This window comes from Hyperoodon ampullatus, assembly GCF_949752795.1.
Source record: "Hyperoodon ampullatus genome assembly, chromosome: 4".
NCBI classification, from domain to species: Eukaryota; Metazoa; Chordata; class Mammalia; order Artiodactyla; family Ziphiidae; genus Hyperoodon; species Hyperoodon ampullatus.
The window spans coordinates 146,322,734-146,350,242 of record NC_136917.1 but is presented as its reverse complement, the minus strand read 5'-3'; the positions used below and the strand labels follow the sequence as shown (position 1 = coordinate 146,350,242).

Below are 27,509 nucleotides of genomic sequence, written 5' to 3'. Positions count from 1 at the left end.
GACTAGGTAACTATACAAAAATATACTCCTACTTGTAGTATATTAGTCATTTGTGAAGGTGCCAAATTTCTGAAATGACTAGAAACTGGAATCGTTACTAAAAAAAATGATTCCAGGGACTTCCCTCGTGGTGCAGTGGTTAAGAATCCGCCTGCCAATGCAGGGGACATGGGTTCGAGCCCTGGTCCAGGAGTATTCCTCACGCCGTGGAGCAACTAAGCCTGTGCACTGCAAATACTGAGCCTGCGCTCTAGAGCCCGCGTGTCACAACTACTGAGCCCGTGAGCCACAACTACTGAAGCCTGCACGCCTAGAGCCAGTGCTCCACAACAAGAGAAGCCACCGCAATGAGAAGCCTGCACACCACAATGAAGAGTAGCCCCCGCTCGCTGCAACTAGAGAAAGCCCGCACACAGCAATGAAGACCCAACACAGCCAAAGATAAATAAAATAAATAAATTTTTAAAAATGATGCCAGAAGTCAAGACGATTTAATACAATTTCACAAATACCTAGAGAAAAAAAGTTTTCTCAAACTATAAAATCTAGGCTAAGTCAGGCAAAGAAAAGTAGTCCAACTTGGCTCTAATTAATCGGCCAACCTCAACTCAGCTCCTCCTTCCACCCTTCTCTTTTCAGGGCAGTCTGACCACTGAACAAATTAAGTGAAAGAAATATGAAAAAACATCTCCACTGCTTAAGAAATACTTAACATGTAAGACAGAGATACCAGGAATCTCAGCATGGTTAGAGTAAATCTAACCCTCAGTCATCCTGGATGGGAGAAGATGAGGATAAAAAATATAAAATCTCAGAGAATTTGAACATTTAATTTTTCACCAACAGTTTTAATCATCTTTCTAACAAACTGCTAAAAACGTGTAACGAGGTTAAAGTAGAGACATGGCCTCTATCTCACTGAAGGAGAAAAACCTCTACTTGCAATTACATTACAGGCCAAGTGGCACTTGGCAGGGTTTCTCCATACAGTTCTTCTTCTGACCGGAAGAAGGGAAGTTAGATGTGGTTGTGACTCAGCTAATGTATTATTTTTTATGGCTACCGTTACAACTATGGACTAATCCAAATATTATCTAATTTGTTCTGTTTAACAGCATTCTTAATGGCACACATTAATAATATAATTATATAATAATAATATTATTATTATTTTAATAAGATAATGATAGAGCAATAGTAAGAAATTCCTACCTGAACTCACCACGGTAGAACTTCTGTAAGGCTTCTGGGAAGGAATGCGTGTATCGAACAGGAAGACATAAATGACCCTCAGACCTTTATTTTAAAAGGAATTTGCATGGTGTAAAGGGAAGAAGAAAAAAAAAGTACTTAATTCAAGAGGTATCACTAAACTACAAAAATCAGATATGAAATTTTTTGAATTTCTACTTCTATAATTCATTTTGCCACAAATTGCCTATACTTTCAACAAGAACAACAACAACAAAAAAGACCAAATAGAAATAGTACTTTAAATCCAGGTTTAATGCCATAATACAACTTAAGTTTCCACATTACAGTAAAACTAAAAATAACAGCGAATTTGCCACTGATTGATTTCCCTGTAAAATTATCTAATGGTATAGTGGTGTTTGCATCTTACCTTTAAATTATTTAACTATAACTTTGGGCAAGTCACTTTAGCATCAGCTTCCTCATCTCTAAAAGGGCCATAAAACTTCCAATCTAAAAGGTTATTCTGAGGAATCAAACTATTTATATGAAAGTTTTTTGAACCATAAATCCCTTTTAAATGTCATTTAAGATGTTCTCTTAACCAAAAGAGAACTCACAGCTTAACCTAATGTAACCCTTTATATTCAAAAAATATATAAAGGGGCTTCCCTGGTGGCGCAGTGGTTGAGAGCCCGCCTGCCGATGCAGGGGACACGGGTTCGTGCCCCGGTCCGGGAAGATCCCACATGCCGCGGAGCAGCTGGGCCTGTGAGCCATGGCTGCTGAGCCTGCGCATCTGGAGCCTGTGCTCCGCAACGGGAGAGGCCACAACAGTGAGAGGCCCGCGTACCACACACACACAAAAAAATTATATATATATATATATAAGGATGAGCTCCTTCAAGGAGTTAACAGCTTTATGTGGAAGACAAATATTTTTTTAATTGCAAATTACAAAGTGTTAAGATTGCCTATAGGTTGATACAGGAAGATGAGAGGATATGGCACCTAACGTGAGGAAAGGTGTCCAGAAAGTTCAATCATCATCATTTATATGATGCTTCAATCTTGAAGGAAAGGTTGAGAGTAGGCCTGGCAAAACAAATCCTTAATAATAACTGTAAATTAACATAAATGTGAAGAGCAGAGAAAAAGGCTTTTACAAAGTTGTGACTAATCAATTTATCTGAGAGGGTCAACACTGTGGTTAAGAAACTTAGGCAGGGGACTACATTTAAAAAATTTTTATATTTACTGCAATACTTCTCTACAGTGCTAAGATTATAAAAGATAATCACCATTTGATAGAATACCTATGGAGGTCAACTGCAGGTCTAAAACACTCTAGAGAGAAGAATCTAGACCTGACCTGGAGGATTCACTTTCATTGTGGCTCACTCACTGGTGCTAGCTGTTGGCAAGAGGCCTCAAGTCTCTCTCCATGTGAGCCTCCCCACAGGGCAGCTCTGGTATCCTCACATCAAGGTGGCCGACTTACTCCAGAATGAGCAATCCAAGAGACCGATACAGAAGTTGCAATACCATTTATGACCTAGCCTTGGAATTCACACACTGTTATTCCATATTCTATTGGTCCCACAGGCCAGCCCTGATTGAATACAGAAGTGGGAAGGGAACCACATAAAGGTGTAAATACTAGGAGGCTATCTTGGAGGTTGGCTATCACATGCCCTCTATCCCATTTTGATCATTAAGCATTTAAATGTCATAAGTATTTACAGGGGTCAGTGGAGTGAGTACAGAATACAAAAGAGAAAACCGAAATTGTATATTTAATTTAGATGAGTCCACAAGTGAGCCATCTTAGAAGTAGATCCTCCAACCCAAGTCAAACCTTAGGATGCCTGCAGCCCCAGCGGACATCTGACTATAACCTCATGAGAGATCCCAAGTTAAAACCACCCGGCCAAGCTCTTCCTGGGTTCCTGATACACAGAAACCATGAGAGATAATAAATGATTATTACTGTTTTAAGCCTCTACGTTTTGGGATGATCTGTTATGCTGCATTTGACAACTACTACAGAAAAGAAGAAACTTAAGTTGAACATTAACTTCTGGGCTTATTTAAGGATTGTGAGACACCTCAGTGCTTAAGAAAAAGAATTCAGGCAACGTGAATTATGGAACAAGCCAGGGGCTTAATACATTTCTGCCTGGAGGCAAAAAGAAAAACCAGAGGACTTCTAGAACGCATCATTTTAGGCAGAAATTAGAGAAGCAACACCTGTTGCTTACCAGTTTCAAAATCCCCACAGGCTAATGAGTATTAAGCCAGCTTTTAAAGGAAAATATATTTCAATGAACTGTATAAAATATGATCACTAAAGAATCTCTTACTTTAATGATGTAAAAATATGTCATTGCAAAGTTCTAAAATACACGTGCACGAATACTAAAGGCAATTAAAATGCTAGCAATAGAGAAATTAAGTCCTATACTCAAGGAATTTATAGTCTAATGGAAGAGACAATCAAGCAGAAAATAATAGGAAGAGATAAGTGCTCTCTGTACAAGGAATCATAGTCAGAGCCCAGGAGAGGTACCAGTCTTGAATTGAAAAGAACTACACAATTGAGTAAGTGTCGTAAGGGCACTCTAGGCAAGGGCACAAACAAAGGCATGAAAAGCACATGGACATCTGGAGAATTCTTTCACTTACTTACTCTTTCAAACTCTTTCTTGATATCAACAAAGCTCCTCACTAGAGCAAAAACTCCCATGTGTGAACCTTCAATCCTGACATTAGGATGCTCATACATTACACTGCACTTAAGAACAACCTTCAGAGGTTAGGGGAGAGGGGACTGAATGCAGGTGGTCAAAAGGTATAAAGTTCCATGAGATAAGTAAGTACTGGGGATGTAATGTACCACATGATGGCTATCGTTAACACTGGTGTACGGTATATTTGAAAGTTATTAAAAGAGTAGATCCTAAGAGTTCTCATCATAAGGAAAAAAAACTTTCCCCTCCTTTTTTTTTTCAGCTATATGAGTTGACAGATGTTAACTAAACTTATTGTGGTAATCATTTCACAACACGTGTAAGTCAAGTCATTATGCTGTACACCTTAAACTTATACAGTGCTGTATGTCAATTATATATCAATAAAACTGGGGAAAAAATACAATTAAAAAAAACCCCTAAGAACAGACTTTAGGAAGGATCCTAGAATGTTCCTAGAGAGGCATCAGTCTTTTTTTTAAGCTGAGGAATGTATAGTGCCTACAGGTAAATGAGGGTAGATGAAACTAGAAAAGCAGATAGGCAACAGATGGTGAAAGATCATATATATTATGCTACGGAATTTGCAATATAACCTGAAGGTCATAAGGAAACCCTGAAAGACTTTAATTAAGGAGTGGATACAATCAAATTTGTAATTTAGAAAGACCATTAAGGCAAAGTATAAAGAATGGGTTGGAAAGAGCAAGACTGGAAGTTACTACAGTAATTTAAACCACAAACTATAAAGCTATGTTTAAATACAGTGAGGAGGGCAAGAGATGGACTCAAAGGTAAGATCCCTAAAACTTAGAACTAAATCCCTAGACCAATACGACGAAGGGAGTGAGGGAAGGCGGTGAGGGATGGGTCATCACAGCTTCAGCACCCATTATGATTCCATTTATCAAGTATGGGTGGGGGGAAGGAGATAAGTTCATCTGTAGACATGTTACATTTTTAATGCCACCGGATACATGCAAGTGGAGGCCAGTATGGCTAGAATAGCATGAAGAAAGGGAAAATAATAGGACATAAGGACACAGAATAGTAAGGGGCCAGATAATGTAGAGTCTTGAATGTCACAGTGAAGGGCACCAACTGTCCCAGTTTGCCTGAGACTGACAATTTTCCCAGGACATAGGACTTCCGGTGCTAAACTGAGAAAGTCCCAAGCAAACCAGGATGAGGATGAGTTGGTCACCCCAGTCATAGTAAAAATTAGATTTTATTCTGAGTTAGATGGGGCACCACAGTAAGACTTTGAGCAGAGGTCACAGAATATATCAAACTTTTATCAAACAATCACTGTGGCTGCAGTGGGGAGAAGAGACTATAAGGTAAGAGTAGAAGCAAGATCAGTGTTGGATATACAGATTCTGGAGTCACCAGCATCTAAGTTAAAACGACAGATGTTAATCAGTTATTCTGGAGACAGTACAGAGAGGAGTAGAAAAGACTCATCCATGACTGAGCAGAAAGATAATGGTACAAAATATTTAAGAAATTTGTCAGGAAAGTGAATGAAGTAAGGGAGAATTAAGAAAAAAAAAATAGAGGGGATCAACACACTGAAAGTCAAAGGGCAGATTTACTAGAATTGAGGAAGTAGGACTGCTATTAAGGTAGGTGGCTATGGTCAGAGTGATTTGAGAGGCGGGGAAATTCTAGGTGATGACAAAGTCCAAGTATGATCATGGCTGTGGGTGGCTGGAACAGAATGAGGATAAATGTCAGTGAAGCTAAGGAAAGGAAAAAAAAGTGGTAATAGGGTTTGGTCTATTTATTAAGTCAACGAAGTCACCCAGGAGATCAGTGGAGGCATATTCAGGAATGTAGATGAGAGCCAGAAGGAAGGGCAGAAGATGGAACATCATTAACTCATCCATCTTCGGCAACACCAAAGTCACCAGTACTCACCTGGGTCAAGGGCTCAAGTCTATTCTCCCACAGATATTACTCCCAAACTACCCGGGAACTCAAATGTGAGAACTCGTCCATCCCATATCATAATTTTCTACCACCAACGCCAGCTAAATGCGTATATATTTCTCATGCCTAAGCTAAAAAAGAGAGCTATGTCCTTGAAAATAACAACAAAGAAGAGAAATCTACTAAAGGTAGAGATCAATTCTACATGCCTAAATTTTATCACTGAAATGATTTTGGAACATGGTTCTAACATTCACGATAGCCAGGAATGGTGATGTTTCCACTTACACGGCATGCACCATAGTAAACACCCTGTACCAACAGGATAAGGAGCTTCCAAATTTAGGATTTATCATAAACAGGTACTATGCAAAGCAAAGCACAAAAAAGTTTTTCCTTACCGTTCTGGGTCAGTGTTTACTCCAATAACTGGTTTAAGTCTGTCCAAGACTTTACTTGCTGCCAAAAGCATTGTGCCATCACCTAAAGGACATAAGACGTAACCAGACTTGTTACAAAACTAGTTTTTAACAACATTTTGAACACTAGTTCTTTTAATAATCCCACCTGCACCCCATCCTGTTGGCTGCCACAGTCTACTCCTTTCTACCCACTACCCCTCTGTATTATCTCTCCCACTCTAATCCAGAATTTCTCAACAGTGGCAAGATGAACACTTCAGGCCAAATAATTCTTTGCTGTGAGGGCTGTCCTGAACTTTGTAGGGTGGCGAGCAGTATCCCTGGCCACCCACTGGATGCCAGCAGTAGCCTCCAGCTGGGCACCGCTATTCTAACCCTATCACTTCTATTAACCAACCCTCTTTCCCTCTTGCATAACATCAGTCCCAATTCATAAATTATTTTGATGAGAATACATCCAACAAAAGTGTCCAGCTTTGGATTTTTCTCTCCAAAAAAAAATGTAAAGGTTTATAGAGAACAGTCACTAACATAATAATAAAGCTCAGGAAAAAACAAGTGTAAGTGTAAGTATATTAGGGCCAAAGAGGGATAGAATTTATCTAATCTCATTAAACTCTTAAACTCAACTTTTTTTTAAAGACTGGCATAACTAAACCAAAATAGTTATAAATAATCCTTTGAATCATACTTAAAGTTAAATACACACTTTAAATATACACACAGAAATACATGCACAGAACCTCACAGTAACATCGTTCACTAGAAAAGTAAAATGTTGTATAAAGCACGTCTTTTAAAAGCTGATCCTAAAAATCCAAAAATTCGTCTTATGGTAGGACTCTGAGAGCTTCATCACAGCTAGACCACAGGGTACTTGGCAATATGATTATTAAAGAGCATTTCCATATTCCAGCACCTTTACCTCTGCAAAACTATTACCTCCTGCAGCTATAACAGCATCTGCCCATCGAACAGTTTCTTCATCATATTCTCTCCTCTTTACAAGACGAACCTCAATCCCCTCATTCCTAAGATAAAAAAAGTAAAGCGTGTATAAAATTTCCACTAACATAAAGGAGTATGTTTTTTGAGAGGCAGATTATTACAATAGAGATTTAAAATAAATAAGCAAGTTTGTTTTATAAACAAATTTATGTTTAGCTTTGTAAGGTCAGCTCCATTTTGACTTAACCACAACAACCAATTAACTATTAACTATAGGAAGCATATGAATAAACTGACTATCCCAAATCGCCATGTGCTTTAAAAACATCTCTTAAAGCCCTTGACGAATAGCAATATTGATTAATTAAAATTGCATTTCCTTTTCTCTACTCTTTCTGATGCTAAAATTCATGAATAAAAACGGCCCAGAAGACTAACACCTCGAGAGACAATTTTTTAAATTATAAAAGTGAATAGCTGTTATTTTAAATTCAACAAATATTGAGTGCCAGACACTGAAAGTGACTAAAATACTTTCTAATTTGCGTGCTCTCACACTGATTCTCTTGCATATACAGAAACTTATTTGCTGACTCATTTAGCCACTAATTAACTGAAGTTTCTGTACTTATAATTTTTAGACATTCAAAGACTATTATAATGAACACGTACATAATCCACTATTCTGTTTAAGAAATAAAATACTGCACTACAGTTGAAGCCTGCTGTGTACAAAATTAACTCTTTGTAGAAAAGGCACTTCTTGGGCAGACCAAATAATAACTGAAAATCTGTGAAATTTTCAGAGTACAATAAAAATTTCCTTAAAAACACTATAATATCAGGTCCATTAGCCATGATATAATTTTCTTAAAATGATTCTATAATGGCCATCTTTACTAAAAATCTAAGTATTAGCTGCTAGTAAAAATAAAAATTGAAAGTCCCACTCAAGACCTGATCCCACAGACTTACCGTAAACTATCAAGAATGTGCTCTACATTTTTGGTGTGAATATGATGTCGTTCAAGCAGTCCACTGTAGCTAGAGCCTTTCAATGCAAGCTATATCAAAATAAAACAAGTTTTGCCTTATTACATAATATATATTACATATTATATTTCTTTAAAAAGCCCTATATAAAACAGAATGGGTTTTTTTTTTGGAAGATACATTTTAATGACTATATGTGAAACCTACAAGTATAAACTTAATTAGAAAGTCTGGTTCCAGAAAATCATAACTTGGTTTTAATACCAAATACAGCAGTAAGTTTCCTGAATCATGTGGTCAACGGGATCTCAAAAATCTCATGCTTTACAGCGGGGGTACTTTTTTTTCCTAAATGGATTTTTAACATACTGCATATGGCTACTGAAGACCAAAGATGAATAATATTTTAGAAGGCAGTTAGATGACCTTTGTTCTACTTGGATTTTCAGCTCTCTTGTATTCAGATTTATGAACTCTATTTGGAATTTACACAATCCAAACAAAGGGCTTGTTAGCTGCTTGAGAATGGATAACTTTTAGATATAAAGACATATAGCCTTCAAGGATTATTTTTCCTAGTCATTTAGAATATTTTATAATGTCACTATCTTATCACTAATATTCTTTTAAAGTATATGTCTTCTAAATAATCCATAAAGTAAAATGTTGAGAGAGAAGTTTAGAAACATCCATTTAATCATCAAGTAGGAAATATGTCCACTAGAGTGAATGCTAGAATTAAAAAGCATGTTATTTTCGGCATACAACAAAATTACAACTACTTACAGAGAAACTATTCAAGAAAAAAAAACAGAAGACTAGCAGAAAAGATCACCTACACCTGAAGATATAAAAGAGAACCACAACGAGACAGTTAAGAGGTGCGGAGATGCAGTATAGTCAATACCCATACCCCTGGGTGGGCAACCCACAAACGGGGGGAAATAATTTACAATTGCAGAGGTTCCTCCCAAGGAGCAAGGGGTTGGAGCCCCACACTGGCTCCCCAGCCCAGTGGCTCTGCATTGGGAAGACGAGTCCCCAGAACATTTGGCTTTGAAGGCCAGCAGGGCTTACTTTCAGGAGAGCCAGGGCTTTGGGGAATAGAGACTCCACTCCTAAAGGGCACACACAAAATCTCACACACTCCAGGACCCAGGGCAGAAGCAGTAATTTGAAAAAAGCCTGGATCAGACCCATCTGCTGATCCTGGAGAGACTCCTGAAGAGACAAGAGGCAACTAGAGCTCACCCTGGGGACACAGACACTGGTGACAGTCATTTTGGGAAGCTCGTTCTACCACAAGGATGCTGGTGACGGCAAACACCATTTTGGAATCCTCCTTCTAGCTTTCTACTGCCAGGATGTGAACCCACAGGTCTGCTGCCTTAAGACCCCGAGGCCACAGATACCCCAGGACCCAGCCTTGTCCACCAGAGGGCCCAAGACCCAGCCCACACACCAGTACGCTCACACTAGCCCTGGGACCCCAAGGGCCCTGCAATCAGAGACCCCAGGACTTGGCTCTGCCCACCAGTGGGCCTGCAACAGTCTGGGGGCCAGCCTCACCCACCAGTGGGTAGGCACCAGCCCCAGGACCCCCTGGGCCCTGGCCCTGGCCACCGGTGGGCTGAAATACCGACTCCAAGACCTCCAGGGCCCTGCAGCCAGAGACTCCACAACCGCCTGCATCCACCAGTGTGATGGCACTAACCCCAGGACCTGGCCTCACCCACCAGTGGGAAGGCACCAGCCTGGGGATCCTCTTGACCCCAGCCCCACCCACCAGTGGGCCAACACCAGCTCTGGGGCACCCTGGGCCTCTCAACCAACTGCCCCAGGATCCGGCCCCTCCCACCAGCTTTGAGACACCCCCGACCCCACAGACAGTCATGTCGAGAACCAGCCCTACCCATCGGCAGGCCAAGACTAGACCCGGGGCCCTTGGCCCCGCAACCACCTACTCCAGAACCCAGCTCTGCCCACCAATGCAAGGAGCCCCAGGGCCCCACAGCCAGCAGCCTCGTGACCCAGCCCCACCCAACAGCAGCTGGCAGCTACCACGCAAGGCAGGGCCTGACAACCAACCAGACCTGGGACCAGCCACGCATTCCAGACCACCCACAGTAGTCAGCCCATCACAGGAGGGCCCATGCAGCCCACACAGGGGGCACCCTAGAGCACACAGGTCTGGTGACCAGAGAAGAGTGTGTTGCTGGCATGCAAAGGACATCTCCTATAAAAGGCTGCTTCTCCCAGGTTGGAAAAACATAACCAACCTACCAAATACATAGAAATAAAAACAGCAAATTAGGAACAACGAAGCAACAGAGGAATATGTACCAAATAAATGAACAAGATAAAACCCCAGAAGAACTAAGTGAAGTGGAGATAGGCAATCTAAACCTGATAAAGAGATCAAGGTAATGATCATAAAGTTGTTCAAAGAACTCTGGAGAAGATGAAGTGAAAAGGGTGAGAAGTTAGAAAACAAAGAGTTAGAAAGTATAAAGATGAACCGAACAGAGAAGAACACAATAACTGAAATGAAAAATACACTAGAAGGAATCATTATATTAGATGACATAAAGGAATGGATCAGAAAGATGAAAGATATAGTAGTGGAAGTCACTGAAGCTGAACAGAAAAAGGGGAAAAAAATAAAAATAAAAAGAAATGAGGATAGTTTAAGAGACCTCTGGGACAACATCAAGCATACTAACATTCACATTATAGGGGTCCCAGAAGGAAAAGAGAGAGAAAGGGGCAGAGAACATATTTGTAGACATAACAGCTGAAAACTTCCCTAACATGGGAAAGGATAGACATCCAGGTCCAGGAAGCACAGAGAGTCCCAAACAGGATTAACCCAAAGAGGACCACACCAAGACACACAGTAATTAAAATTGCAAAAATTAAAGATAAAGAGAGAATATTAAAAGCAGCAGAGGAAAAACAACAAGTTATGAACAAGGGAACTCCCATAAGGCTATCAGCTGCCTTTTCAGCAGATACTCTGTGGGCCAGAAGAGAGTGGCATGATATATTTAAAGTTAAGAAAGGGAAAACCCACAACCAAAAATACTCTACACAGGAGGGCTTTCATTCAGATTTGATGGAGAGATCAAAAGTTTTACAGACAAGCAAAAGCTAAAAGAATCCAGCACCTCTAAGACAGTTTTACAACAAATGTTAAAGGGACTTCTCAAAGCAGAGGGGAAAAAAAAGGCCACAACTAGAAATACGAAAATTACAAAAGGAAAAAGATCATTGGTAAAAGCAAATATACAGTAAAAGTAGTAAATCAACCACGTACAAAGCTAGTAAAAAGGTTAAAAGACAAAAATAGTAAAATCATCTATATCCACAATAAGTAGGTAAGAGATATGCAAAAAGATGTAAAACAAGATGCCCAACAGTAAACATGAGAGGAAGGAGCAAAAATGAGTTTGAACTTAAGAGATCAGGAACTTAAAACAGTCACATGTATATATAGATTGCAAGATATAAACCTCACAGTAAACACAAACCAAAAATCAACAATAGATTCACATGAACAAAAAGAAAGGAATCCAAAGATAATACTAAAGATAGTCATCAAATCACAAAGGAAAAGAATAAAAAAGAACTATAAAACAACCCCCAAAAATTAACAAAATGGCAGTAAGTACACACCTATCCATAATTATTTTAAATGTAAATGGACTAAATGCTCCAATCAAAAGACACAGAGTGGCTGAATGGATACAAAAACAAGACCCATATCTATGCTGCCTATATATACACACAATGGAATACTACCCAGCCTTGAAAAAAAAAGAATGAAATCTTGCCATTTGCGACAGCATGGATGAACCTAGAGGGTATTATTATGCTAAGCCAATTAAGTCAGACAGAGAAAGACAAATACTATATGATTTTACTTATATGCGGTATCAAAAAAAAAAAGAATAAACATAACAAAACAGAAACAGTTACAGATACAGAGAACAAACAGGTGATTGCCAGAGGGGAGAGAGGTGAGGGGAAGGAAAGAATAGGTGAAGGAGATTAAGAGATACAAACTTACAGTTGCAAAATAAATGGGTCACAGGTATGAAATGATCACGTGGTGACCATTTTGAAATGTACAGAAATACCAATCACTATGTTCCGTAACAGGAACCAACATAGCGTTGTAGATCAATTATACTTCAAAAACAAACTCACTCATAGAAAAAGAGGTAAGATTTGTGGTTACTAGAAGCAGGGGATGGGGGGACGTGGAGTTGGATGAAGGCGGTCAAAAGGTACAAAGTTTTAAGATAAATAAGTATTAGAGATGTAATGGACAACATGGTGATTATAATTAGCACTGCTCTATGTTATATATGAAAGTTGTTGAGAGCAAATCCTAAGAGGTCTCATCACAAGAAAAAAAAATTTCTATTTCCTTAATTTTATGTCTATATGAGATGACAGATGTTCACTAAACTTATTGTGATAATCATTTCATGATGTATGTATGTCAAATCATTATGCTGTACACCTTAAACTTATTCGGTGTTGTGTATTAATTACATCTCAATAAAACTGGAAGGGAAAAAAAAGCATGTTATTTTCTTTCCTTTTCCAAATTCCCTTACGCCTTGCCTCTTTATGATACAAAATTTGTTTCTCAAGTACCTGTCCAAAATACAATCTTAAATATATTCTTTTGTTTTAAATCATTACTTACTGGATTATAAAGTAAAACCAATTTTTAGATAGTATTTTTAATAATATGTATTTTTCTTTTTGAAAAGGTTATAAAAACAACACAACATGGAAGATACATTCATGAAAAATTAAAACTACATATAATCTTATTACCTTGGGATAATTAGTGTTAATATTTTGATACCTACCTTCCCAATCTTGTTTATGAATCATGGGTTAAGACTTTTAAAATAGTGTTGTCCTCACTCTATAATCTACAGGGAAACATATGCTTTTCAGAAGAGGAGTTGAGGACATATTTGGCTATTTGAAAATTAGTCCATCTACAAATAATAAATGCTGGAGAGGGTGTGGAGAAAAGGGAATCCTCCTACACTGTTGGTGGGAACATAAATTGGGGCAGCCACTATAGAGAACGGTATGGGGGTCCCTTAAAAAACTAAAAATAGAGTTATATGAACCAGCGATTCCAGTCCTGCACATATATGCAGAGAAAACTATAATTTGAAAAGATAAATGCACCCCAATGTTCATAGCAGAACTATCTACAGCAGCCAAGACATGGAAGCAACCTACGTGTCCATCAACAGATGAATGGATAAGGAAGATGTGGTATATATACACAGTGGAAGATTATTCAGCCATAAAAAAGAATGAAATAATGCCATTTGCAGCAACATGGATGGACCTAGAGATTATCATACTAAGTGAACTAAGTCAAAGAGAGGAAGACAAATATATGATATCACTTATATGTGGAATCTAAAATTAAAATGATACAAGTGAACTTATTTACGAAATAGAAATAACTCTCAGACACAGAAGACAAACTTATAGTTACCAAAGGGGAAAGGGGTGGGGAGGGATAAATTAGGAGGTTGGAATTAAAATATACACAATACTATATCTAAAATAGATAACCAACAAGGACCTACTGTACAGCACAGGGAACTATACTCAAAATGTCTTGTAATAACCTATAATGGAAAAGAATATAAAAATGTTTTATATATATATATATGTATACAAATATATGTGTGTGTGTGTATATATATATATATATATAAAACTGAATCACTTAACTGTACATCTGAAATTAACACAACATTGTAAATCAACTATACGTCAATAAAAATTTTAAAAAGGGAAAAAAATAAACAATTCCACACACAGAAAAAAAAATTAATCCATAGATGTTAACTCGCATATACTAAATGAGACAGCCTGTACAACAGTTTAATGCCTAGATATAAACCTCATTATATTTAGACAGAGCAAACCAATGCTAAGAATATTTTCTCTAAAGGAAAGCAGCAAGCAAGGTAATAGTTAGATAATCGTTCATTTACTTTGATCAACAAATCAATGTAAATCAGGGTTGAAAAACTATTCTAAGAGTATCATTTCTCAATATGGATGAACATAGCATTAATATTCAGATTATTACTTCCATTACCCAACCATAGATTAACTAAAACTGCACTAACCACCTTTCAGTAAATATGGATCACAGTGATTTTCTTCTCTGCTCTCTCCCTGGGGATCTCTAGTTTCAAGGCTTTAAAAGAGATCTTGTATGCTGATGCTGATGACTCCTAATTGCAATCTCTAATCCTGGCCTATCTTTAGGGCTCCAGGTGAAGGTACCCAACTGCATCTCTGACATCTTTCTCTGGATATCTAATAGGCATCTCAAACTAACCTGCTCAATATCAAGCCCATGATTTTCTAGCAGATTAGTTACCACGCTATATTATTTTTTTACAATAATTACCTCTCATGAAGCCATTTCAAGAGTAAACACTGAATAGCTAGAAATTAAGCTCTAAAAAATTGAATTTATTCATTCAGATATGTGAGTGCCTACTACTGTGTTCAGTTAAACATTAGCTGAGCTCAATCAAATGCATTAAATGCAGCACTGAAAACTGAGACAGTGAGAACTCATTCAAAGGTAGAAAAGTCTATTAAAATATTTTCATCAAATTTACTGCTTCTGACCTGCTATAAATAAAACTTAAGGGTAACTGGCCTTCAGAGTTCAATTCACTGTCCAGATTTTTATCTTATGTTCCCATTTTTGGCTTCCACAATATAGAACATGTACCCAGGAATAAAGGACATAAATCCTACATATCGGTACTATTAATTCTAAGCTGGTGGTTCAGGAGCTTTGGTGCTTACTTCCTGGTTCTCAGAAAACTCCAGAAAATTAAGATTGCTCAGCAGCTGAGTTTTATGAAACTTCAGTTTGACATGATGAAGGAGGTCTGAATTTGCGGGGGAAAAATTATAGAGAACTGAGAGAAAACAAAGTTTTCCACGATTTTAATGTGTTTTGCTAGCAACACTGAAGTTCCAAATTTAAAGACAAAGTTCATTTAGCATTAGAATACTTAATATTGGAGCAGAAATGTCACTTCATAAATTCTTATTCCCACTCACATTTCTTCTTGTGAACTAATTCTTTAACAACTCATGCTCGATACATTTATTTAGAGAATACAAGTTCTTTAATTATTTTCATAAACAATCTAGCTGGTTGGGCTAGTAAGCTGCATTAACATGTACTGGCTAACTAGGCAGGTAAGAGATAAGACATTTTTAAAAATCACTAATAAAAAGCATCAATTAGAAAGTCTTAAATCACTATTCAACTGGCTCATATTTTTTAAAGTTTTTTTTTAATATTCAAAGGCTAGTAAGAATTTCTAGCTACCCCCTCAGAAAATAACAACACTTCAAAGATTTAAAAACATACTTCAATCAGACAAAAACCAGAACACGTGAATTCTCTGTAAAATGTCTTACAATTAAGAGATTAGAGAAATTACTGAAATTTAGAATACATTCTCAATTCTGCAATGCTACACCTTAGGTATTAGTAACAAAGTTCTTAATATTTCTTCCTTTTTTTTCCCCAAAAGCTTGTTAGTTCCTATCGGCATTAAAAAACAACAACAACAAAAAGAAAAAACCTTTCTTTTATGGTTATTCACTAGGATACTTGGAAAAAGCAGTGTGAATCTAAAAGCTCTACAGGCAGACACACTCAGTATTAGCAATAGAATTTTCTTATAAAATCTCCAAAAGCCAACATCACTTCTCCCCATGCGGCTCAGAGGTTAAAACACAACACAGCATGAAAAGAAAAAAAAGAGGGTTCTGAAGGGACAGAAATTCACCACACCTTAAGGTCAGAGGTGATAGGCTATTTTCTAAACGGCCCAAACACTTTTATTAAAGTGTCACAGACATTTTTACTTGACCAAAACTGAATCTATTACAAATACAAATTTTTTAAACTTGTTTTACTAGTCAGCTGAGCGTTACCATTTTGTACTCCAGTAAGGGAAGGAAATATGTCTTTCTAAATTTAACACATAAGTTTAACACACTGTCTCACCAACTCGTGAGACAATGACAGTTTGGTATGTAAATTCACTAGGCATAATTTAAGCACTCTTAGAAGAATACACTTAACTAAATGGTACACCAAGCACCATTCAAAATTGCCTTAAAAGGATTAGTGGTACCTAATTGACAGCTAAAGGAAACTACTTACCTAGTATGATCAGGCCAGGTGCAGGGAACCCTAAATATTTCTTCAGCTATATTTGGTATTTATCTTGGATCATTTCTATTCCATTTATTCTTTATCTCAGACTCTCACCTTTAGTTTCCCCATTGTTTTATTCCTACTTCTGCATTCCCCTTAATTCTGTTTACCTACTCCCTTATATGTTGGGATTGCTCAAGTTACCTTCCTTGGCATTCTTATCCGTTCTCCCTTCATTTTCGCTATCTCCCCACTCTAGGGACTTGATCTACCAAGTACACACCAGTACCCATGAAATTAAACTGTTAGGGCAAGTTTGTTTCTTGAGCTACAGGCTCAAATTTTCAAATGCCTACCTTTATATTCACCCACATGTAGATCAAGTACCTCTCCCCAAAACCATCTAAATCTGATTATATATTCCCCGTTCTAATTTGCTTTTCTGAATCCCATTTAACAGTTAATAATACTTCAATTTACCTAGTCAACAAAGTAAACCCCAGGTGTCACCTTTAATTCTCCCTTCACACTCAATCTCCATAGCCGGCCAATGGTGAAGTCCAATAATTAGACCTGTAAACTTTCTCCAATCTGTCCTTTACATTCATGCTGCCACTGCTTGAGTTCTGGGCAATATCAACTCTTATCTGGTCTATGCAACAGCTCGCCTCTGGAATTTCCAAATGAGTTTCTTCCTTAAAAAGTATTTCCTATTCCCCTCGTCATCTAACCACTCCCACCAGAAGCCTGCTTTCACACTAGTCCCAGAATGGTGACGTCTCAGAAAACTGACCCATCCCTCCACTCCTGTGGGGAAGAGAGTAGGGCTGAGCAAGGGTTGTGTTCTGCTGCTAAAAGGCTGAAAACCACTAGGAGATAAAACCATGGCATTTAACAACTTTATAAGGCCCACCTACATGTTTAGCCTCAATATTACTTCTTCTTGAGCAATGATTTTCAAATTGCCCTTAGAATGGGTACCATACCAACCCAGTGATCACAACCAGCATTATAAATAAACTAGACTACATGTAACAAGGGTAAACTGCTTCATGTTATCTTCTATTTCAAATATGAGTACATCATGATGTAAGATTTTTCTGACTGTGAATTAAAGTCACCAATGTTTGAGTTCTTTTTACTGGCAAAAAGATGACCTTTCCCACTGTCTTACTAGTACTGTTCTCACCCCTTCACCTATACATTCTTCCTTATTCTTTAATATTTAAGTATCTTAAAATTAAAAGATACAATTTCACCCTCATCACATTGGCAAAAATGTTAAAGTCTACCAAGTGCTCATGAGAACACTGGGAATCAGGGAGTTATTCAATGCTTATGGAAAAATTATTTGTATTTTTAATTGTAGCATTTCTTTTAAATAGTGGAAAAACTGGAAACAACCTAATTATCCAAACAATGGAATACTATATAGCAGTTAAAATGAATTAACATATATCAACACAGATAAATTTCAAAACCAATAGTGAATAAGAAAATTTCTAAAAATTTCTAAAGAATATGATATTACTGATGTAACTTTTTAAAGACACAAAACAATATTAAGAATAAAGTCTACTTTACTAGCTGAGAAGATATTAATGTGCATAATATCTTAACTCAGAGCTTAAGCCATATAATTTAAAATATAGAAAAAGTGATCACAGTAAAAATAAATTATGTTATTTACAATTTCATGGCTGGCTACAGGCTCCCCCAGGTAAGCCTGATACATAGTATAAGTTGAAAATCAGGGCTCTAAAACATATTGGTCAATGATTCTGTTAATGGTTAATTCCAGCTACTGTGATATTCAATCCTTTTACATCTTTCTGAGTCTCCTATTTAACTGCAAATACTTATGGGAGTATACCTTAAGCCTCTATTTTCCAAGTTGTGTTCCACAGGATTATGCACCTCCCCCCAAAAAAAATTCATAGTCAAATAAAAATCATCTTTTGTTTAGGCTCATGTTTATCAAACATATTTAACCATGAAACCTCTTTCAGGGCACTCACATCAGTAATCTCTACCTTAAGTTTTTAGCAACTAACATCTTTTGGAAGCCTGACAGCTGGAAATAAGGCCCTGGACTGGCAGCCTCAGGGTGAAAGAACTAAAAATGTTTTTTTTTTTTTAAATTCAGAAACATTTCACCACCTTTAACTAGTGGGGATGGAAAGGCGGAGAGGATGATGAGTAAGATACATTCCTTGCCCTCAACTCCAGAGAAGAAAATAACCACAGATAATATACTAAAATGGAAAGCTCAAAAACATATGTATTATGAAAATACAGTGAAGAATACCTAACGTAACCTTGGTGGCCAGAGAGAGGCCCAGCAAGGTTACCAAGCATGGCTTCCTGTGAGAGTAATGTGTAAGCTTCACCTCACAGCAAGAACAGGAATTGGCTAAAAGATGGAGGAGCATTCAAAGCAAAAGGGGCTACAAAGGTAAAGACAGTGATGGATGCAAATCAAACTACCCTGAAATACCATTTTTCACCTACCAGGTTGGCAAAGACCCCAAAGTATGCTAAACTGTTTATGAAAAAACAAGCACTTTCATATATTGCTGGTGAAGGTATACACTGGCACAGCCTCTAAGGGAAGCAATTTGGCAATACCTATTAAAATTTCAAATCCATATACTGCCTGACTCAGCAAGTCCAGTTTTAAGTATTTTAGTGTTTGATTCATTAACACAAATATTATTCATTACACAGTGTATTTTAATAAGCTAAAGCATCTGCACACAATAAGTACTATATACATACTATTAAAAAAAAAGAACAAGGTGCAGAATAGCTTAAATAATGTTATCATTGAGTAAAAAGGGATGGGATAAAGAAAAAGAATATTTCACTCTGTTGATTTGTATGTATATATTATTTCTGGAAGGAAAAACAAGAAATTGATTAACATTGGTTACTTCCAGGGACAAAAACTGAGTGCCCGGTGACAGGAATAAGAATAAGACTTTTCATTGCATACTCTTCTGTATCGTTTACATTTTGAACCATTTTAACGTGCTACTGATCCATAAATAAGTTAATTAAATAAGCACAACATCTAATGGAAATCAAAGCAGTTTGAAATCAATGGAAAATGAAGTTCTAGACAAGAACTGATTAAAAATGAAACTCAAGAGGTGGACAGGAGTCAATTCATGAAAGGCCTTGTTTTAGCACGCTAAGGATAATAAAGGTTCACCTACAATAATGTTTCTCGAAGTCTGATCTGGGGACCACTTGCAAACGTGGAGAGCTTGTTAAAAATGCAAAGCCCTGGACAAAGCATCCGCAACCTTAAGGGTATGGTTCAAAGAGGCAGAGTCTGGGAGTCCTCCACAAACTGAATCTTTATGTTGAGGGGGATGAGAATAAGGTTCAGGTACCTGCATTCTAACGAATCCCCTGGGTGACTCTATAGGTTATAGGGAGCTTCTGAGGGGTTCTAAGCAGAGGAGTAAAGTGGCCAGATGTTCACTTTGGATAGACCATTCTGGTTCCTGTGTCTGGAAGATTTGAAAGGAGTGAGGCTCCGTTAGAAGGCTCTCTGGCAGTACTCCAGATCATGTTCTTTAATTTGATAAATACTCATACTGCATACACTACACTCATCGCACATGTGGCAAAAATATTATCTACCCAAGAACTACAACCTAAGCTACACCAGTGTTTTAAGGAAACTGAGTAAGGGAAACAAAATCCAAGGCACAGCAACTCCCAAATCTGCTAAGAAGGCAATAACTAGGAAGAATGTAAGCCAATAATAGAGGGACCACTAAATGAAATTATTCCATCCCATTAGGAAATCAATTTTTTTTTTTTTTTTTTTTTTTTGCGGTACGCGGGCCTCTCACGGTTGTGGCCTCTCCCGTTGCGGAGCACAGGCTCCGGACGCGCAGGCTCAGCGGCCATGGCTCCCGGGCCCAGACGCTCCGCGGCATGTGGGATCTTCCCGGACCGGGGCACGAACCCGCGTCCCCTGCATCGGCAAGCGGACTCTCAACCACTGCGCCACCAGGGAAGCCCAGGAAATTAATTTTTTTTTAAAAACTAAAACTGGAAACCGTTAAAGGGGGTTGCTTCTGGGGTTCTAAGACTTGGAGTCGGGGCAGAGAAGGGTGGAAACTGCTCATTTTTTATTTGGTATGTATTAAAATATTTTGAAATGAAACATTCTCTTTGGCCAATAAGGCATGTTTATGACATCAAAACCCTTTCCAATCAGCTTTGATTCACCTAAAGGTCTAGTTTGTGAGTGTCATCAACCCTGTTAATATAAGCTCCACATCCACCAACAGCTACATCACTTATGATGCAAGTAAACTGTAATAATAGTTCAATTAGCCCTTACAAAGTCTTGAGCCAGTAGATGTAAAATCACTGACTAGAAATCCTCTATTCACAAGTCAAGTCACTGACAGGTTAAGGGGAAGAGAAATGCAAGAATTAAAAATAAACCAATGTAAAACCAATATGAAAGAGCAAATGAAAGTCAAACTTTGAGCCAGTCTGTACATGCTTTATCAGCTAAGAAGTATTTCCCCTAATTGTTTAAGTTTCTACAAAGTTAGAGAACCACAAGGCTTCGGGGTATGAAATTATACTGGCACTCCATCCCTCTTCTTCCATTTGCATTTTAACAAGTAACCTAATAGAGATCTATTTTGCCACAAAACAATCACCACCACCACAGCAAAAGAGAACCCTCTGATACAAAACTTCAGGTTACCAGGACACCACAGACATAGCCAGCCACGGTGCCAGAAGACTCAAGTAAGCACTTGGCCACTTTCTTTTATACCCAATTCACATGATTCATATACCTTAGTATCTTTTACCCCAGGAAAACAGCAAACAGTATTAATCATCGTATCATTCCTATTACAGAATCCCATTTCAGAACAACTTCACACAGTCTAGTATTATTTGGTCTGTTCCTGATCTCTGGTCCGGGCTCCACCTAATACTATGCCATTCTGAATACTGGCCTTAACGTAAATGATAAAACTCAAATCAGGAAGAAACAAATCCAGTAAAATTTAATTGAAATGATAGCAACAACAACTATTTCAAAACTGTGTTCTACACTCCAGAAGTTTTACTTCAAAAGTTTCCTTATTCCAAACAGCATACTTAGCAATAGGCAAATATTTACCTATTACAGATTTCTCTTCAGATACTCAGAGTGGGTGTACAAGGTAGTTCGATTTTTAAAGACTTGATTTGCCTTACATTTAAAAAGTTTGGATTAGTGTCAATCTAGTTCAGAGGTCCAAGAATTAATCTAATTCAGATGCCACTCATGTTCTTGAGGCCTTGTAAAAGTTCTTCAGTTTTAAAATACCAGAAAGGGCCTTGGAGGCTACCTAGTCCAATCCTAGTATTTCACACACTGAACTAGGTGAAAGCACTTTGGAAACGACAGCACAACACAAAAAGTATCGCTGTCACCAAGGAGGCCCACGGAAGTTAAAAAGTAGAGGAAGTTAACCACAGAGAACCTGGGCCTGGCTCCAAGCTCCTGACCCCCAATCCCATACTCTGAACATGCCAATCAAGTATACTATTTTTACTTGTCGTGAGAGGCTTCCATAAAACTGTATGAAGAACATATTTATGCGTATATGGCATCCGACAACTTCTAAAACGTAGATCTGCAAAATCAGGAGTACAACCCATAGGGCGCACCTCTTTCCCAGATCAGAAACGCTTGCTTCAGACATTTTTATTCCCTGCCTCACCCTCAACTTCACTCCCTAACACAAACTCAACTACTCCGACCTCCTGCTCCAACTGTTTGCTGATTTTCTCTTTAAATGATGCAAATGTTTTCTATAAATCGCTACCTTCAAACACTAGGGAAAAGGAGAGAAATCTGCACCTAGCATGGCCACCCGATGAATACAGGGGCCCTCGTCAATTAACTCATTAAACAGTCAAGAAGTTAAATGCTGAAAACAGTCAGTACTTAAACAAGGATGATTTACAATTTCATTTTGATACCTCCACAAAATACTACCAAAAGATTGCTGATGATGACGAACCAGAAGTTCAGAACAGGCTGTCTACTCTTGCACAGAATTCTACAGGATTATGGTTACAGGCTATTTATTCCAAAGCCTTTGGGTGCAGTGTCAACAATTAGAGATTTCCAATGGAGATTTTTCTGGACATACTGCTCATGGTAGCATCATCACTCTCGTTTCCTTAAAGTGGGTGGGGACATGGGATCAGAAGTTCCAAGAATAAGAGTGAAGGCAGATAATATTCAGGGTTTTTTCCCCCCTTAGGTGTATTTATATACTTTGCAGAGATATTAATAAATATCTATACCAAATATAGTCTGTTGTGGAGGCACTGCTATATTATATAGACCTAGACGCTGTACTTCATAATTACCCTGTTTACCTGCCTTTTGTCTGGACCTTTCTACTTAACAACAGACATTCAAATTTTCCCCGCTGCTCTGCCCAGCACTGGAGACACGTGAGCTTTGGAAACAAACTCCTGGAACCTTGTCTGAGAACCACGTTCCAGCGCGGAAAAGGCTCAAGCAGACCGGCTCCCCGGAGTGCCCAGGCCTGGCAGTCCTGCCCAGTAAAAGGGGGTGTGTCTGCGGTACCACAGCCTCTTTTCCTCTGCCCACATCGGCGCCCAGGGGCTCCCTTTCCCCCGGGGCGGCCTGCGGAACGATTCCCAGAACCCCTCCCAAAGTCACGGCCGAGCCAGTGAGCGAACCAGCGCCGGGCCGAGGCACAAGGGCGGGGGCCGCCGGGACCCACCAACTGCTTCAGGTCCTCCTCAGAGAGCTCCGCGTAACGGTACCGCTGCTGCTCGAACTCGTACCGGGTGGTTTTGGCCACCACCACCACCCGGGACGGGCGGAAGCCGCCGTCGGGGCGGCTGCCACAGCCCGCCAGCTCGCGCGGCTGCCCCTGCCCCAGGTGCCGCCGGCCGCCGCCGTCACCGCCGAGCCGCGGCCGCGCGGCGGGGCCTCCCGCCCCTGGCCCCCTCAGCGCCGCTGCCCGGCCGCCCGCCACGCGACGACAGCTGCCCAGCAGGAAGCCTCGGTAACAAGTCATCGTCGGCCCGGCAGCAGCTGCAGGCCCGGGCTCCCGCCTCCGCTTCCAGCCGCCAGCAGTGCGCGCCGCTCGCGCCGCCCCGGCCTCTACGTTCCAGCCGGGCGGGCAGAGGTTAAGTGCACAGCCGTGCGTGGCCGGCGCCGCGAAGGGGACGTGCCCAGACGTTGACGGGGGCGGGGAAAGCCGGGCGATTGGGAGTCGGGAGAGCCCTCGAGAGGGAAAGGTGGGCGGGGAAAAGCTAGAGGCCTCCAGGTGGTGGGTTGTGTTTGTTTGGGAGCCTTTTCCATCGACGCCTGCGCAGTAGCCGCTTCCCCCGCCCGGGGACCGACCTCCAGCTCCACCCCTTTCCCCCCGCGGTCTCCACCCTCCCCCAGGCCACCTCTGCCAGCCAATCAGAACCCGCAGCGGTTTCGGAGGCCGAGAGGCTTCAGGGATTGGCTGGGCCGGGGGAAGGGCTGGAATTCTATTTGGTGTTGGAGCTGAACCCAGCTGGAACTGGTCTGAGGCTGCGCCGGCCCTGCGAGTGCGGTTTAAAGGGCTTGGCGGGAACGTGCGGGAGGCCGCAGCTTCTTCCTCGGGGTCAGTCCTTTTTTTTTCTGTTATTGCACATAAGACTAGACTCTTTTATTATTGCACATAAGACTAGACCCTTTGTTCGTTCATTCAGCCACCTCGTATTGGATGGCTGATATGTCCAGCTCTGGGCCAGGGTTTGAGGAGACAGACTCAGGACCAGCTGCACAATTTGCGGGGCCGAGTGCAAAATGAAAACGCAGAGTCCCTTGTTCAGAAATTGCTAAGAATTGCAAGAGGGATAGAGAGCAGTAAGCCGAGCACCGGGCTCATTTAAGCATGGTATCCTGTGGGACTGCGCAGGTGGTACATCTGCTAACCTCCAAAAAACTATTGGGGCGGAGGGGAGGTGTTAGCCTTTGAGAAAGTTAGAGGATGATGGATAGATAAGTCTGGCCAAGTGGAAAATTTCTAGATGGGAAGATATGGTTGAAAAAGTAGATAGGAAAAGAGTGAAGGGTTAAGAATGTTAATAATTTGGACCTTATCCTGTAGGCAGTAGTTAGCCTTTTGAAGGCTTTTAACTGGAAAGAAATGAGTCCTGAGAGCAATGTTTGATGACTTGATCTGGCTTTCGAATGTGGAACAAATTGGGAGGCAGGATGAGGAAGGGAGACTTGGGCGCTGTTGGAATAGTTACACTTGGATCGAAGCTAGAGTAAAAGTAATGGAAATGGAAGAAAATGCTCCTGTTACAAGAGGAGAATCAAATGGCAGTGCACATCCTAATGTTTATCCCTCCTGCTCTTTAGATCCTTTTGCTTTGGCGGTCTCTTTGCTTCTTTGTAGTCCTAGCACTATCAATAACAAGCTTTTGGACTTTGCGCAGGTTGCTTCATCTTTCTGGGCCTCAGATTCCTCATCTATAAAGTGAGGGAGCTGAACTAGAGTGATTCCAAGGTTCTGCCAAGCCCAAATTGATTCCAAATCTGTGACTTACTTTTCAGCTAGCCACCAACGCCAGCATTCACTCTTGGGTTCACTGAATATTTACTGAGTCCCTGCTATGTGCCAGGTAGTATATTAGACTGGGAAATACACAGTGCAGTCTGATAGTTGTTTGCTTTTAGTAGGTCACTGACCCCTTCTGGCCAGGAACTTTGCCTCACTGTAGCTGCTAATACTGACTCGTAGTGCACCCTAAAGCACACCTCTTAACTTCTGTGAGATGTGAGTTACTCATTTGTAACTTTGAACATCCTCAAGGTCCTTTCTAGTCTTACTAGTTCAACACTTTATAATTCCTTAGATACTAGGAAGGAAGAAAAGGGAGAAGTCACAGATGACACTGAGCTTTGAAGCTTGGTGACTAGGAGAATGTCAGTTGATCCATTTGACAGAAAAAATGAATTTAGAAAACCTGTTCTGGATCAAAGTCTATGAGTTCTGTTATGCATATGCAAAATTTCAGACCCCTTTTCTTCCCATTTCACAGATAAGTACTCAGATTTTTGGATCTCCCCCGTTTCCAGCTACAAACTTGTCTACACTGACATCTTCTCATTTGGTATATCTCTTTGTCCATTGTTATTTTGGGATCCCATCTCCTTCCACCTGCTCAGAAATATTACTCCATCAGGTTATCACCTTTAATATACCTTTAATTATCCCTCTCTATTGGACTTTCCTCCTCACTGTTTAAACATGCTCATGTCTATGACATCTTTAAATTAAAAAAAAAAAAAAACCTTTTATGCCCTAGCTTTTATATATTGCTTGTTTTCTCTTTACAGCTAAGATTCTTGAAAGAGTAGTTGGTTCATCATTGGTCAACATCCCTGCTGCCTATTCATCTGTCAACCTGTTGTAATCTAGTTTCTCCGTGCTACTTTACTAATTACTGCTATTTCCATGGTGACCAAGGATGTGATTGTAAACTCAGAAGACATTTATCAGCCCTTAACTGACTTGGTCTTCCTGCAGCATTTGAAATGGTTATCATTTCCTTTTGAAATTTTTTACTCTGGTTCACAGCACACCGGTCCCTAATGGTGGTCCCCATCTTTCTGTCCCTTTTCTGGATTCTTTTTAAGCTCATATTTGGGATCTATCCTTCCCTATCCTTGCCTTCCCTTTTCTCTCTCTCTCTCTCTCTCTCTCTCTCTCTCTCTCTCTCTCTTTCTCTCTGTGTCTCTCTGTCTGTCTCTCTCTCTCTGTCTCTTTCTCCACTCTTCTGCATGAGCTTATCTACTCTTGTGTAATGTAAAGAGCTTGGGTTTGGGATTTAAAAAGACCTTGGTTCAAATCCCAGCTTTACCATTTATTACCTTTGTCAACCTTGGACTGTTCCCTTAATCTTTCTGAACCTACTTCTTCATTTACAAAATGTAATAGCTTCCTTGTAAAGCTGTAAATATATGTACAAATGCCTAGCCACATGCCCATTACAAAGTATACACTTGGCAAATATTAACCCCTTTCCCCTTCCCTGACTTCAGCTACTACCAGTATCTTTAGCCCAGACTATCTCCGGAGATTTACATCCTTATTTCTAGCTTCCTGTTGGATAACACCTCTTGAGTCTTATGTATGCAAAACGTCAATGGAGATCAAATTATATTTGATTGCCTGCTATGGGCGAAACACCCTGCTAGGTGTTGGAGACAAAATGGTAAATAAATAAGTAGTCTCTCCCCTTGAAGAACATACAGTCTGTGCAATGGTAAAATTATTCACAGAGTGCTATAGGAATTTGGAGGAACAAATCTTAATTCAGCCTAAGTGGAGTTAGGGAAAGCTTTCTGGAAATGTCTCAAGCTAAACCTTAAAGAATGAGTTAGGTATTAGCCAGAATCAGCAAGAGTAAGAAAGGAATTCCACAGAGGAAACAGTATGAGCAAAGATATGGAGTAATAAAATAGCAGTTCTGAAATCCTAGAACATTTAGAGAGAGGCAGGCAACAGTGGGAGGTGAGGCTAGAGAGGTTGACAGGGGGAAAGACATGAAGTGTTATATCCATGCTTAGGAACTTGGCTTTTATCCTGTATATGCTAGGAAGCCACTGAAAGGAGAGAATGACATGGTTAGCTTTGCAAAAATTATGAACAGAAATTTCTTAGAAGAAACACAAGCAGTGAATACATATCTAAAAGATCCTCAACCTTATTAGAAATCAGAAAAATACAAATTAAGCTAATAGTGAAGTAGTCTTTTACATCCACTAGATTGGCAGAAATTAAGAAATATTGGTAAGCCTCTAATTGTTTGAAAATTATTATATCATCAAGTATTTATTAGGCTAAACATTTGCCAGTTATTTCAATAACTCCTCCAATGCCATAGTTTCCAAATATCATCTTAGAAATTTCAACTATGTTCAAGTATTCGAGTTAGTCAATTCCGAGT

General features: G+C 39.5%; 1 protein-coding gene across 3 annotated transcripts in view; it reads right to left on the bottom strand.

Annotated features, from left to right (window-relative positions):
• The window catches only part of NADK2 (NAD kinase 2, mitochondrial), a gene marked incomplete at both ends in the record, with an annotated part of 44,393 nt that extends 20,788 nt beyond the window's left edge, over positions 1-23,605 (bottom strand). The window contains 5 exons of one of the 3 annotated variants that reach the window (XM_079704065.1): positions 1,213-1,296; positions 6,278-6,359; positions 7,241-7,329; positions 8,222-8,310; positions 23,291-23,605. In XM_079704065.1, the coding sequence (XP_079560191.1) occupies positions 1,213-1,296; positions 6,278-6,359; positions 7,241-7,329; positions 8,222-8,310; positions 23,291-23,590 (644 nt within the window). The remainder of the gene's footprint in view (positions 1-1,212; positions 1,297-6,277; positions 6,360-7,240; positions 7,330-8,221; positions 8,311-23,290) is intronic. The other 2 variants (XM_079704063.1, XM_079704064.1) reach the window with 2 other exon arrangements.
• Positions 23,606-27,509: the final 3,904 nt, after the last annotated feature.